This window comes from Moschus berezovskii, chromosome 6 (genome assembly GCF_049115385.1).
Source record: "Moschus berezovskii isolate FMDL1 chromosome 6, NW_MosBer_1.0, whole genome shotgun sequence".
NCBI lineage: Eukaryota > Metazoa > Chordata > Mammalia > Artiodactyla > Moschidae > Moschus > Moschus berezovskii.
Window position 1 is genome coordinate 55,954,860 of NC_142465.1, and position 16,119 is coordinate 55,970,978.

The 16,119-nt window shown below is 40.7% G+C and overlaps 1 protein-coding gene across 5 annotated transcripts in view; it reads right to left on the bottom strand.

Annotated features, from left to right (window-relative positions):
• The window catches only part of MON2 (MON2 regulator of endosome-to-Golgi trafficking), a 131,109-nt gene extending 115,865 nt beyond the window's left edge, over positions 1-15,244 (bottom strand). For 4 of the 5 annotated variants that reach the window (XM_088837067.1, XM_055396459.2, XM_055396462.2 and 1 more), the window contains exon 1: positions 14,734-15,244. In XM_088837067.1, coding sequence (XP_088693193.1) covers positions 14,734-14,844 — 111 coding nt within the window. In that variant the 5' untranslated portion in view covers positions 14,845-15,244. The remainder of the gene's footprint in view (positions 1-14,733) is intronic. The other variant, XM_055396460.2, reaches the window with a different exon arrangement.
• Positions 15,245-16,119: the final 875 nt, after the last annotated feature.

Sequence of the window (16,119 nt, forward strand, 5' to 3'; positions counted from 1 at the left end):
GTATTAAATACACTGCAGCATTTAATATTTGTTAATCTTAAAATTAACGTCTGTCAAGAAATACTTTTTTCTCTTTCACAAAATTCTTTGCTGACCCAAAGAGACACACCCACCAAGGACTCTGAATACAGAAGCCAGCATTACAGAAAAGATAAGATAGAATACTGAAATGCTGACTCCTCTTTCAAGACAAGACAGAATATCCTTGGCCTAACTTCCCAATAAACTCTCCCTGGGCAATCTCAATCCTATGGTTTCAGTTACTTTCTATATACTGAAGAATCCTAAATTATATTCCTGTTCTTTAACTGTCTCCTAAACTATAGGATTTATTACCCTATATTTTTAAAAGGTGCCTTAACTTCAAGATATTCAAAGATGCTATCACCTCACATGCAGACCTCCAACTTCCACGCTAGCCTCAGAAAAGCCAGTGTCTTCCCCCTATAATCTCTGTTTCTGTGAACAGCAGCAGAACCATGCACTCACTGACCAGGTATCTGAGGTTTATCCCTGATTCCACAAATATAATCAGTCACAAAGGTTACGTAGTGAACACATCTTGTGCTTTTTTTCTTCTCAAATGTCATTTTTAAACCTTAGTTCAAACTTCTTATCAATCTAAAGTAAGAAATTTCTCCACTCAAAACCTTGTCCTCCATCCATCCTCAATTGCCTTACTCTTCAATGGCCTCCCTAATCAACATCTACTGGTGTCTCTGAAAACGGAGTAGTGTAAGGACATCTTTGAAAAGGAAAAAGAAATGTCTCATGGACCTACCCAGTTGCTGACAAATTTAAGTACGTATCAGTTCAGTTCAGTTCAGTTGCTCAGTTGTGTCCGACTCTTTGCGACCCCATGAATCACAGCACGCCAGGCCTCCCTGTCCATCACCAACTCTAGGAGTTTACTCAAACTCATGTCCATCGAGTCGGTGATGCCATCCAGCCATCTCATTCTCTGTCATCCCCGTCTCCTCCCACCCCCAATCTCTCCCAGCATCAGACTCTTTTCCAGTGAGTCAACTCATCACATGAGGTGGCCAAAGTATTGGAGTTTCAGCTTTAGCATCAGTCCTTCCAATGAACACCTAGGACTGATCTCCTTTAGTATGGACTGGTTGGATCTCCTTGCAGTCCAAGGGACTTTCAAGAGTCTTCTCCAACACCACAGTTCAAAAGCATCAATTCTTCGGCGGTCAGCTTTCTTCACAGTCCAACTCTCACATCCATACATGACCACAGGAAAAACCATAGCCTTCACTAGATGGACCTTGGTTGGCAAAGTAATGTCTCTGCTTTTTAATATGCCATCTAGGTTGGTCATAACTTTCCTTCCAAGGAGTAAGCGTCTTTTAATTTCCTGGCTGCAATCAGCATCTGCAGTGATCTTGGAGCCCAAATAAATAAAGTCTGACACTGTTTCCACTGTTTCCCCATCTATTTCCCATGAAGTGATGGGACCAGATGCCATGATCTTCGTTTTCTGAATGTTGAACTTCAAGCCAAACTTTTCACTCTCCTCTTTCACTTTCATCAAGAGGCTTTTGAGTTCCTCTTCACTTTCTGCCATAAAGGTGGTGTCATCTGCATATCTGAGGTTATTGATATTTCTCCCAGTAATCTTGATTCCAGCTTGTGCTTCTTCCAGCCCGGCATTCCTCATGATGCTGTGAAAGTGCTGCACTCAATATGCCAGCAAATTTGGGAAACTCAGCAGTGGCCACAGGACTGGAAAAGGTCAGTCTTCATTCCAATCCCAAAGAAAGGCAATGCCAAAGAATGCTCAAACTACCGCACAGTTGCACTCATCTCACACGCTAGTAAAGTCGTGCTCAAAATTCTCCAAGCCAGGCTTCAGCAATATGTGAATCCTGAACTTCCAGATGTTCAAGCAGGTTTTAGAAAAGGCAGAGGAACCAGAGATCAAATTGCCAACATCCGCTGGATCGTGGAGAAAGCAAGAGAGTTCCAAAAAAACATCTATTTCTGCTTCATTGACTATGCCAAAGCCTTTGACTGTGGATCCCAACAGACTGTGGAACATCCTGAAAGAGATGGGAATACCAGACCACCTGACCTGCCTCCTGAGAAACCTGTATGCAGGTCAGGAAGCAACAGTTAGAACTGGTCATGGACCAACAGACTGGTTCCAAATAGGAAAAGGAGTACGTCAAGGTTGTATATTGTCACCCTGCTTAAGTACATATAAATATTAGTAAATTATAAATAAACCTCATATTTTTATAACTCTTAAATTATAAAGCCAACAAATTCACAAACAAAGTGAACACTCATTTAATGTGACAAATAATGCTTTGCTGAAATTAAGCCACTGCTAACAACATGAAGATGGTGCAGGTGTCTCTGCTTCTGGCACCAAGAGCAGTAACAGAAATAATTTCTTCCATAACTTGTTTTTCTATGGCAAGTATCAAAAAGTCCTTCCATCTCTGTGAGCCATCTATGGTTTGTATCTGTGGTTTATTCTGTTTCTCCTATGACATGTCTGTTTCTCCAATCTAGCTGTAAGCCCTGTGAGGATAAAAAATGTATTTCATTCATCTCCCTGTATTACTAATGCCTATCATTATGCAAACAGAGGATATATATAAGCTAAGCTAAGTGAAGTTGCTCAGTCGTGTCCGACTCTTTGCAACCCCATGGACTGTAACCAACCAGGATCCTCCATCCATGGGATTTTCGAGGCAAGAGTAATGGAGTGGGTTGCCATTTCCTTCTCCGGGGATCTTCCCGACCCAGGGATAGAACCTGGGTCTCCCACATTGCAGGCAGACGCTTTACCGACTGAGCCACCAGGGAACTACTGAGGATATATATAAACATTTATAAATAAGCAAAGGAAAAGTTTTAAATAGAGGGAGGGACTTTACTTTCCACTCATTGAAAAATCCAAAGGAAATTTGATCCAGAGTCACATCGCCATCACAGCTATAGCTTCAGTTCTCTGCCATCCTCTTGGTTCTGTCTTGTTCCATGAGTAGGTTCATCCTCAGGCCGCTCCAAAACTTGGCAATAAAATTAGTTCCAGGCATTCAACACCTCACAACCTCATATGACACGATCCAGAACGAGAGAAAAGGTCTCTTCAAGCAGCACTTGAGGAACAGAGAGGAAGCTTTCCCTTCCCAGGAGCACACACTGGCACTGTGTGTGGGTGTGTGGGCAGAAACAGAACTGCGGATATGGAGATTAAATCAGACCAAACTAATCACGGTATCCTGGAGCACGGAAGATTAATTCATCTAAATCCAAAGAGTTGAAAATGAAGGAAAAGAGCAGCCTATCACTAAAGAAAGCAAGAGGGAAAGAACGCTGGGAAGGGAATCAGCAAATGTCCACTTCTAGAACTCCAGACAAGTTTACACTAATAATAGTAACATTAATACTGCTTCTCTTCACCAAAGCCTCTATGTTGTATTTTAAAAAACAAAACAAAAACTGTACTTATTTTTTTTAAACATCTATGAAAGAAGAGTCTCGAAACTAGAACAAATTAACCAAAGACCCAAATTAATTATTCACAGGATATAGCATGAAACAAGAGTTAAAGAAAAAATGTGAAATTCAAGTTAATGGCAACTTAAGGAGAATAATGCACTCAAGAGACTAGGGAGGTATGAAGCTGCCTTGCAAACTTAGGATTTCAGAACTCAGGTAAAATCGAAAGACCTAAAGTCAAGTCCTCACTGGGAATATCTAATAGATCCAGAACACTCCCTAGAGGACAATATGCTTATAAAACAATTACTACACTGAAATGAATAAGATTTTCTTCTATAACATGTAATTAGTCTAAAATCTCAAAGCTCTGAAAAATATATACCTATATGGAATCCTATTCAAAACCTCTGGGCTAAAAACTAAAGACAAAACAAAAAACCCTCTAGCTTCTAGCTAACAAATTTTCCTTAATATATCAAATAAAAGACCGAAATGCAGATTACATGTGGATAGCTAACAGTACGTGAACCGTGAGCTTCCAGGTGCTCAAGTTTGATTTAGAAAAGGCAGAGGAACCAGAGATCAAATTGCCAACATCCGCTGGATCATCAAAAAAGCAAGAATTTCAGAAAAACACCTACTTTTGCTTTATTGACTATGCCAAAGCCTTTGACTGTGTGGATCACAACAAACTGTGGAAAATTCTTAAAGAGCTGGGAACACCAGACCACCTGATCTGCCTCCTGAGACATCTGTATGCAGGTCAAGAAGCAACAGTTAGAACCAGACACGGAACAACAGACTGGTTCCAAATAGGGAAAGGAGTACGTCAAGGCTGTATATTGTCATCCTGCCTATTTAACTTATATGCAGAGTACATCATGAGGAACGCTGGTCTGGATGAAGCACAAGCTGGAATCAAGATTGCTGGGAGAAATATCAATCACCTCAGATATGCAGATGACACCACCCTTATGGAGAAAGCAAAGAGGAACTAAAGAACCTCTTGATGAAAGTGAAAGAGGAGAGTGAAAAAGTTGGCTTAAAACTCAACATTCAGAAAACTAAGATCATGGCATCTGGTCCCATCACTTCATGGCAAATAGATGGGGAAACAATGAAAGACTTTACTTTGGGGGGCCAAAACCACTGCAGATGCTGACTGCAGCCATGAAATTAAAACATGCTTGCTCCTTGGAAGAAAAGCTATGACCAACCTAGACAGCATATTAAAAAGCAGAGACATGACTTTGCCAATAAAGGTCTGTCTACTCAAAACTATGGTTTTTCCAGTAGTCATGTATGGATGTGAGTTGGACTATAAAGAAAGCTGAGCGCCAAAGAATTGATGCTTTTGAACTGTGGTGTTGGAGAGGACTCTTGAGAGTCCCTTGGACTGCAAGGAGATCCAACCAGTCCAACCTAAAGGAAATCAGTCCTGAATATTCATTGGAAGGACTGATGCTGAAGCTGAAACTCCAATACTTTGACCACCTGATGCAAAGAACCACCTGATAGAAAAGACCCTGATGCTGGGAAAACTGAAGGCGGGAGGAGAAGGGGATGACAGAGGATGAGATGGCTGGATGGCATCACTGACTCAATGGACATGAGTTTGAGTAAGCTCCAGGAGTTGGTGATGGACAGAGAAGCTTGATGTGCTACAGTCCATGGGGTTGCAAAGAGTCGGACACAACTGAGCAACTGAACTGAACTGATATATATTGTATGCCTATATACACAGTATTCCTTTTCTTCTTCTTTAAAAATTTAATCTCCAACAAGTATCTATTTAGTACCTCTCAGATATATAAATGCTTTGAACTATGACAAACAGAGGAGAAGGTAATGGCACCCCACTCCAGTACTCTTGCCTGGAAAATCCCATGAACAGAGGAGCCTGGTAGGCTGCAGTCCACGGGGTCGCGACGAGTCGGACATGACTGAAGCGACTTAGCAGCAGCAGCAGCATAACAGACAGAAGGATAAACAAGATGCAAAACTGACACTCCTTAAGGAGCTATTTAGAAAAGAAAAATGTAAGAGTTATAAGGAAATAACATAAAATAAGTTTCAATGAAGGTTCAGAAAACAGAAGAAAACATTTCAGCTTGAAAATCCTGGGCAGGAGTTGCAACTATTCCTGCCCAGCAACCAGCTAGTACATGGCACATGGCAGGTTTTCAAAAATTACTTTATGAACAAATGAAAAAATAAATGAATGAGAGAATGAGAGAAGAAATGAGAACATCATTTCTAAAGTTGGTTCATTCATGTAACAAATGAACAAGCAACATGGGTTAAACTTAAGGGTAGGATTGTAACTTTTAAAAGATGGAAGGAGATGATTTTAGGCCAGCAAAAGGAAAAAAATCTACCAAAAGCCACATCATGGAGGAGGGAAGGAGTAGGGCATATTCGGAAAATGAAGAGCAAGCAACAGAGTTTGGCTTAAGTATAAAGGGATTTGAGGAAAAGTTGAGGGTGATGAAAGAAGGATGGGAAGATCAAGAAAGTCTTAAATGTTATACTGAGGAGTTCTGTACGTACAAAGTAGCCATTGAGGATTTCTGAGTTGTTTAAGTACATTAATCTGGTGGTAACATACAGGATGGTCTTTTGCGGCATTCACTTCCGTTCAGTTCAGTCGCTCAGTCGTGTCCGACTCTTTGCGACGCCATGAATCACAGCACGCCAGGCCTCCCTGTCCATCACCAGCTCCCAGAGTTCACTCAAACTCATGTCCATAGAGTCGGTGATGCCATCCAGCCATCTCGTTCTCTGTCGTCCCCTTCTCCTCCCGCCTCCAATCCCTCCCAGCATCAGACTCTTTTCCAGTGAGTCAACTCATTGCATGAGGTGGCCAAAGTATCAGAGTTTCAGCTTTAGCATCAGTCCTTCCAATGAACACCCAGGATTGATCTTCCTTAGAATGGACTGGTTGGATCTCCTTGCAGTCCAAGGGACTCTCAAGAGTCTTCTTCAGCACCACAGTTCAAAAGCATCAATTCTTCGGTGATCAGCTTTCTTCACAGTCCAACTCTCACATCCATACATGACCATGGGAAAAACCATAGCCTTGACTAGACAGACCTTTGTTGGCAAAGTAATGTCTCTGCTTTTTAATATACTATCTAGGTTGGTTATAACTTTCCTTCCAGGGAGTAAGCGTCTTTTAATTATTCCATACCAAAGGCCAGGGATAAGACTGATACCTGGGAGCTAGAATAATAGCTAAAACAGAAAAGAGGAGTGATACATTAGAAATTACAAAAGTGGGAGGAATATCTGACTATGGATATAGCATAAAGAGAGTTGAGGGACAGAAGACAGCCAAATGTAACTACAGATGAGAAATAGATGGGGAAACAGTGGAAGCAGTGGCAGACTTTATTTTTTGGGCTCCAAAATCACTGCAGATGCTGATTGCAGCCATGAAAGTAAAAGACACTTACTCCTTGGAAGGAAAGTTATGACCAACCTAGACAGCATATTAAAAAGCAGAGACATTACTTTGCCAACCAAGGTCTGATGCTGAAGCTGAAACTCCAATACTTTGGCCACCTCATGCAACGAGTTGACTCACTGGAAAAGACTTTGATGCTGGGAGGGATTGGGGGCGGGAGGAGAAGGGGACGACAGAGAATGAGATGGCTGGATGGCATCACCGACTCGATGGACATGAGTTTGAGTGAACTCCGGGAGTTGGTGATGGACAGGGAGGCCTGGCGTGCTGTGATTCATGGGGTCACAAAGAGTCGGACACAACTGAGCGACTGAACTGAAACAAGAATAATAAATTCCATTAACAGAACAAGTGAAATGAGGGGACAGGACAAGTGTTAAGAAAAATAAGTTCAATTACCAGAAGTTCTGTCTGAAGTATGTGAAAGATACTCCAGTAGATATGTTTAACAACTTATTGGCCAGAGACATTATTAATAGTCTTTTGTTACCTGAATGTTATTGACCAAGTGTTTCAATACTCACTTACATAACAAACTGCCAGTTACAGGTATGAGGTTCTGCAAAAATCCCCTGATCAATAATGCGTTAACAGACAGTTGTAAGCACAGGTCTAAGTTCAATAAAGAGAGCAGAGATAACAGTAGATTTTGGAGTCATCATGGACGGAGGAGCCTGATAGGCTGCAGTCCAAGGGGTCGCTAAGAGTCGGACATGACTGAGCGACTTCACTTTCACTTTTCACTTGCATGCACTGGAGAAGGAAATGGCAACCCACTCCAGTGTTCTTGCCTGGAGAATCCCAGGGACAGGGGAGCCTGGTGGTCTGCCGTCTATGGGGTCACACAGAGTCGGACACGACTGAAGTGACTTAGCAGCAGCAGCAGCAGCACTGAAGTAAGGCCAGAAACAATGGGAGTAGATGCAAGTGCAAAAGAGATGAACACAGATAAAGACCACGTCTCCAGACAGAACTTGGGATACACTTATATGTAAAGAAAAAGAGAAAGAATACTGAGAGGAAGGAGAAATAGGAAAGTAGAGTGTTACAAAAGTCAAAACAAGAATGACAAACAGTAACAAATAAGGAAGCAAGGCAGATAAATGGGAAAGATGATAAAAACAAATGTGCTTTAAAGACTCTGCAACATGATGAGATGAAGACGTAAGAAATGGATGCACATGGATTCACGTCCCAGTGCTTTCACTTTCTAACTTCACTACCATTTGTAGGCCTTCTCTGCTGGCTCAGACATTAAAGAATCTGCCTGCAATGCAGGAGACCATGGATCAATCCCTGGGTCAGGAAATTCCCTTGGAAAAGGAAATGGCAATGCACTCCAATGTTCTTGCCTGGAGAATTCCACGGACAGAGGAGCCTGTTGGGCTACAGTCTATGGGGCCGCAAGGAGTTGGACACGACTGAGCAACTGATACGCACGCATACCTTTTGCAAGTTACTGACCTTTCCAAGCCATAGCTTCCTTATACCTGTAAAACTGAAATACCATGTTGCAACAGAGTCCATGGATGTTGCAGGCAGACGCTTTAACCTCTGAGCCACCAGGAAGCCCACAACACTACTAGAAAGACAATATTTTACTCAACTCTGAGTTAAAGAAGATAAAGGTGGTTTCTCATTGATTTCTGTACTTCCTGTCATGCTTTACACTTTAGAAACTAACTTCTATTAAATTTTAAGAGTAATAGCAAAACCTTCCATTTTGTACATGGTTGAAAATAAACTTTCCTGGTGGCTCATACGGTAATGAATCTGCCTACAATGCAGAAGACCCAGGTTCAATCCCTGGGTAGGAAAGATCCCCTGGAGAAGAGAATGGCTACCCACTCCAGTATTCTTGCCTGGAGAAGTCCATGAACAGAGGAGCCTGGAAGACTCCAGAGAGTCTTACTACTACTACTTACTAGTCTAACTACTATTAAGTAAGTGAAAGTCGTTTACTTCTGTATGACTTTTTGCGACCCCATGGACCATGGAATTCTCTAGGCCAGAATACTGGAGTGGGTAGCCTTTCCCTTCCCCAGGGGAACTTCCCAACCCAGGAATCGAACCCAGGTCTCCCACATTGCAGGTGGATTCTTTACCAACTGAGCCACAAGGGAAGCCCCCAAATACTACTACTATATAAAAGAAAGAAAAAAGAAAATATTTCCATTTTTGGAGACTGTCTTCCTTTTTGATTTATTAGCCTCAAACACTGTTTTTTATGTCTTCCACATCACCAAAGCCTAGTGCTAACAAGATAATACATTATTTTCTGACTAAACTATGTTTTCATTGACCTTGGCTCTCTATTCAATTTCATGAAAGCAAAAATACAACTGTCAAAATCTTAGTAAAAAAAAAAAAAAGCTATGTTATGCTTTGCACTTTAACAATAAATTTCATTGGTTATGGTACTAACTTTCATAAATAAATAAAACATGTCATGGACTAATCCAAAGCTTTTTAAAAAGCTTTCATTATAAAACACTTTTGGAATATTGTAATAAGCTTGTAAAATTTTCCTAGATGTCTTAGTGAAAATGTTACTGCTTATACTACTCTCAAAGTTAGCATCTAAAATATTTATCAGAAAAAAAATAATTTAATAGACCCTAGGAGTTTAATGTGCCTTTCCTGGAATAAAGTCAATAGGAGCATAAAAAGAAAAGAGCAGAGTCAAAAATCAAAGATCACTAGCAAGTCTGCACAACTATATAGAATTGTATTATAAAGGAAAGTCTTGACTAAAATGATTTATAACTCCCTACCACACTTGTCACACTGTTGAGTAGTATTGACACTTTTGAAAATAAAATATGAAAACTAAATAAAACATGGACTTATTCTTCATGCTAATGAGAAGAACACAATTGGTTGCATCATAAATTTCTCTGACCTATGTCAACAGGAAAAAAACTATAGTATGATATAAAATATTAAAGGAAAACAGTTCCCAATTAAGCATGTAAGCACGATCGACCCCTCATTATTCACTGTCGTAAGGTCTTGAAAATAAGATCTTTACCCTACCAGAATAGCCAACTGACTTGGGCCTCAGTCCCCAAACAGCTGGTTAAAAAGAGAATCCTGTCATGGGAGTAGAGGGTATCTCTTTCACCAAAGGGCCCCACTCAGCCAATTAAATGCATAGAAACACCAGACACTGAGGAACTTTGCCACGACAACCTTTGCTTTTTTAGGCAAAAATCCCCTACCAAACAAAACTTAAATGTATAAGAAACACAAAGTACATAACCGGGGAAGACTACTTGTATTTTATTATATACACCTTCACTGATTTCACTTTATTTAAAAAGAGAGAGACAAAAATCCATCCAAAATCCTAATTGTGACCATCTCAAGTCAATGACCTTCATTCCCTTTCCTCTTCTGTCACCCACTCCCTGGATTTCATTACCCTTTAGTGCAGCACTACTTAGCAATCTGAAATCCAATAGCCCCTTTTTGTCCCGTCTTTATCCTTCTAGCTCTCTCACTCCCCAATGCCACTGCTCTTGAATTAAATTGGACCAATTCAATTAAATAGCTGCTAGTTCCTTAACCTCTCCATCTTCCAATACAAGTTGTCTTGGATTGCTTTCTTTGGGAATCCAACCTAGATCTCACAACCCATCATCATTTCAACTACTTTTCCTGCCAAGACTCTTAAGTGTTCCAAGTCAATTTCTCCTCCACCTCTACAACATGATCCACTACTCCTCTCAAACTTCATACCCACCACTTCTTTCACCACTAACTACTCCTAGCAACAAGCTTGTTTCCTATCTTACCAAGAAAACAGAGGCCACAGGCCAAACTGCCCACAACTTTCTATCCTTCTGCTACGTCCCTCGTTCAAATTTATCACATTCAAATCCATTTTTTTTCTCCTTACCTTCCTCTATCAGAAAATAACGTGTCTCTTCTCAGATTGAAAGCCAGTTCATACACTTAAGCACTCAATACTCCAGCTTTCTCAGGGACCTTGCTCTCACCAAGTAAGTAAATAAAGTCGCTCAGTCGTGTCCGACTCTTTGTTAACCCATGGACTGTAGCCTACCAGGCTCCTCTGTTCATGGGATTTTCCAGGCAAGAGTACTGGAGTGGGTTGCCATTTCCTTCTCCAGGGGATGTTCCTGACCCAGGGATCGAACCCGGGTCTCCAGCATTGGAGATAGACGCTTTACCATCTGAGCCACCAGGGAAGCCCATACCCTTAACCTTAGTCATCCCAGTAGGCTCTTTCCCTTTTAATGCTCTTACTTTCAGAGTTCCTTCTTTAGCCCTGATATGCTCATTCTGTGCACTCTTCCTGGACCATTTTTTTCTGTTCTTATGTTTTCTACTAACACGTATAACTGATACTCCTAAATCTAAAATTGAGACCTCCTTGTTAAGTGCCGAACCATTATTTTCAAACACCTATTGATCAGTTCCACCTGGATGTCACACATCGGCTTAAAATAAATATTCATCACTACTCCTTTTTCCCAAAATTTCCTCCTCTTAATGATTTACAGTTTCGTAAGCCAGAAATCTGGAAGGCATCACAGATTTTTCTTTCTACCTCATAAAAAACATCACTATGACCTGTTAATTTTACTTGCATTAAATCTCTCTAACCCATACCCAGTCTTTCACCCATGTCTACCACAACGCAAGCAACTTTCCGTCAACCCCTACTGTTACTTCAATGCAATTATCCCTAAAATATCTGCTCTCTTTACTTCAATCTCAATCCCCTCTAATTTTTCCCTCCAGTAATGTAAATATAAATTTGATCATATTACTATCTTAGAAAGCTTTAATGGCTCCCAATCACCTTCGGTACGAAACTTCTTTTACATGGGATACAAACATGCTATTTTCCTCTGCCTAGCATGACTTCCTTCTTCTGTTGACTGCCTTCTACTTATCCTATGAAAACTCAGCTCAAGAATTACAAACTCACTCTGACCACACTTCTAGGCTCAGTTAGACTCCCCTCATTTGTTTCCACAGAGTAGTGCAAATAGAAATGACCAAAGAGGTTTTATTCATTAAAAACATAAAACCTCAGTGTTTATAGCCTCTGAGAGCCACTGAATATCAATTACATAGAAGTGATTTTACAAAGCCTTAAGGTACTTTTTAACACAAAGAAGAAAAATTTATACAAATATTTCAGAACAAATTAGCAAGTACACTTATGTTTAAAAAAAAAGTTACACAGCTGAAACATGAAAATTCATATTTAAGAAAAATGAGGGAAAATGGACTATCGCTGTTATTATCTAATTAACTCTCTACTATAAAATGACAATGAAATCATAGCCATTATAAAAATAATTTAGTATGCAAATTGTTTCATAAATGAAACCAATTAATATGGAAAAAACTATGTAGAAAGTCCAAAGATAAGAAATAAGTATTTGGAAGTAAGACATTACCCTTTATCAACACTCTTTTCTTCTGTTTTTCTAACAGATTTGAAATCTTACAAAATGCAGCTTATTACTGAAAAATTACAGCCAATCACTATGGCTAAAAAGGTAGAAATTATTAAAACTTAAAAGACTAAACACAGAATGTCTCACTTCATTTTACCTTGTTTAAAAAGTAATGTGAAAGGAGACAACCCTTCCAAAGGACATATGCAGTCAGAGCCGTATTGTATTAAGTTCCTGAGTAGGCTTCCACATAGGTCAAAATGACAATTTTTCAGGTAATGTTTGTGAAGACACCATGAGAATGTTAACCAGCAAACCAGTATACAGATGGAAAAGCTTCTTATACCTAGAAAGGCTCTGCATTAGGGTCCACCAAACATACCTCCCCCCACTCCTCCCCCCCAAAAATAAATAAATAACACTAAAAACTCACTAGTTCTCTTTAAGAACAAAAGCCAAAATAAGCATCCCTACCAAATTACCAGGGAAAAATGAATTCAACCAAAATATTTCTTGAAAGTCAAGCCTCGCTCCTAAAAAACCATCACTATTAGGCTAATTACTTCAGTCTTGTTTCACACTGGTGACACACTTAAGGTTATTTTTCAATTCCTAAAGAACTGTCCTAAGCTTATTAGAAGTGCCACAGGTTAAGGAGTCAAAGTTCTTGCATCCATGAAGCATGTACTATATACAAAATTATGTATCAGAGACAAGCACATCAAAAGTTACTTTTGTGATAACCTCACAGAGTAGGTGCAATTACTAAATACCTTTTTAGTCAAGGTTCAAGTAAAAAAGCTAATGAGATTTATTGAAAGTTCCTAGGTCAGAAATGGACTGAGTTTCAGAACTTTGTAAATTACCATGTGGAGCTCTGAATGCATTTTCCAATAGAAATAATGTAATAAATGGCAATTCAATCTCCAAGCTAGCCCACAAAGGCCTATGATTACAGAGGAATCACTACTTCTAAATGTATTATAAGAACTGGGAATGGCCAGTTCTATAAATTATTGTTAAAATTACAAAATAGGATTTGACCTTTTTAAATGAGAGCATTTCCTTGTAATCAGAATAGCGTTTTTCTTTAAAAATACTTAAAACAGCCACAGTCTTTAAAACTCATATTTATAACTTTCAACAGAGCACAGAGAAAATAATGAAAATCGATATTAAAACAAACTATTGACTATCTGAAATAAAACTTGTCATAATAGTCATCTTTCCAAAAGTGGCACATCTGGTTTTCATCACTGGGTAGGTAATATTTTCATACTTTATTAAAAAATTACTAAATGGAGTTTGTTGGAGAATAATGAGACCAAAGTACAGAAAAATTAAGGTCCCTAAGAAGCCTAAAATTCAAACTTTATTGGGCAAGTTCTAATTATGAAATTGCAGGTATATACCAAACTACATTAAATAGGAATAAGTGTAAAATAACTACTCTAACAAAAATATCTTATTTCAGAAATATGAAAAGAAATTGAGTAGCATCTTTAAAAAGTTTAAGAGACATAAAACGGCATCTTAACAGAAAAAGCTAATAGTGACTAAAAGTTAATAATTTCAATTCAGGAAATATTTGGAGAATTTAACTTGTATATATTATTAACTTGAGCCTTTTTAATAATATGCTTTTTCCCCCTGAAAACTTTCTCATCATAATCTAATAAGACCATTCTTTAACTCTATTTGACATCTGAAAGAAAACTGAAGCTGAAAGTGATTAAGTAAAATGTCTCGCGAGCACTTAAATTCAGGTGTATTCTATTTGAATCTAAGCCCAAACTTCTCAGTCCATTGTTGCTCATAACAAGGCTTAACATGGTCATTGTGGCTCTTCACTGTCTGTCCTAAATTGTTTCTGGATAATTCATTAGTACTTCATGATACTAATAAAGAGTTAAACTGCATGACACTTACCAAGAAGGAAAAAGAGCTACTTTCAATTGAGTGACATATACCAGAAAACTGAGGAGCACACGTTGCACCACAACTATGATGATTTATTTTTAGAAGCAACAAACCTAAATTTTTCAATCTGGCTTAACCAATTTCGTGTTTGAAAAAGGCCAGAAAAGAGAAGGGTACCACACACCTAGCTGAATTCGCTGAATCGGCTCACTGCGCGAAGTTCGGTGCTAAATCTGGACAGAAGAGTAGTAGCGAAAATCAAAGCGCCTCAGACTTGCCAAAAGAAAACTATAAAACCGCTCGTGAAACAACCCGCCGGTTCGCAAATCTGGAAAGGTGAGGGCCAAAGGAGAATCAGACAGGACTGGAGGATGGGACTGAAGGACTGGGTCTAAACATGATCGGCTACGCTCACCGTGCTTTCTCCCGAAGTCGCCCGGAGCTTACCTCCTTGACCGGTGGGAATTTCTTCTTGCATTCCAGGGAAAGGGCCCGCAAGTCGCTCTGCATATTCTCCAGCAGCTTCTTAACCGCCTCGGGGCTGTTGGTGCCAGACATGATCCACCAAGCCCCGTGCCAATTTTTGAGCGGCGCAAACGAACTCTGGCACTTGTCAGTTCCTTGGGGCGACAGAGAGCTCCCTTCAGGCGCCTCTGGGCCTAGGGCTGTTGGCCCCGAGGGCTCCACGGGGGCTCGGGCCGGCCTGGGCAGCGAGCCCGAGAGTCCCCCGCGGCCTCCTCGCAACTGCCCCCGCTCTTATCCTAGGGGCCCCCGCAGTCTCCCCGCCCTGCTAGGCTCCGCCGGCTCTGGCGGAGGAGCCCACCAGGCGGGCAGGTCTCTCCCGCTGACGCAGCCTCGGCTTACACCGGTTGTCACCAGCCAAGCTGGAGGGAAGCTTCAACTCTGTCTGCCCAAAACCCCCAGACTCGCCGACGCCATTAGCCGACTCGCCCACAATTCCGCGCGCGGCCGGGACACGTCAGCTACACTTCCGGGCACCGCGGCCACCGCCTCCGCCGCGGCCAACCCGAGCGTCGAGCCGTAGGCAGGGCGTGGCCAGGGGCGTGGCCACGCTCGGGGCGGGCCCAGATCAGGGCTGGGGCGCTTCCAAGGGCCGAATTCCCAGCCTCGGAGTCGGCCTAGGGCACAGTTTGCCTCGAGGCTGGCTTGCTTTTTTGGTGACAGGTGTCTGAATAGTGCCCCTGGTACTTCTTGTTTCGTCTGTGTTTATGTTTCTATTAAATTCTATTTCGGTGTAAACAGTTTGCTTCTTTTTGGATTAATCCTCATTTGTCCTGTCCCTCATTTCTGCCCCTTCGAATTTCGGAACAAGTGGCCACAAATCAACGCCTACCTTCTGTTAATCCTCCCCTCCACCCCCTACCTAAACTGCAATTCCTCCATAGAATTGTACAAAGCATGCCCTTACATAAAAAGTACACTTAGTGCGAACCAGTCATTTACCTTCCTAACCTGTAAAATGGAGCATTAAACTGTCCTCTATTCCAAACCCTTTGCTCATTTTCCATTTTACCCAAAGTAAAAGCCAAAATTCCTCTCTTCACCTACCTAACGCTCTGCGATCTGTCTCGCCTCCTTTACTGCATGTCTGTCTCCTCATTAAAATGAAAATTCAGAAGTGTTGAATTTTTTTTTCCCGGTTTTGTTCCTTGCTGTATCTCCAGTGCTTGGCACACAGTAGATGATCAATATTTATTGAATGAACGGATTCCCTACTAAAAACAGTGTTTTGATGCTCAAATAATGAACCCACATAAAAGCCTTCAGTTAGGTTTGAAGTACATGTGAGGGAAAGAAACAAAAAAGGAAGCT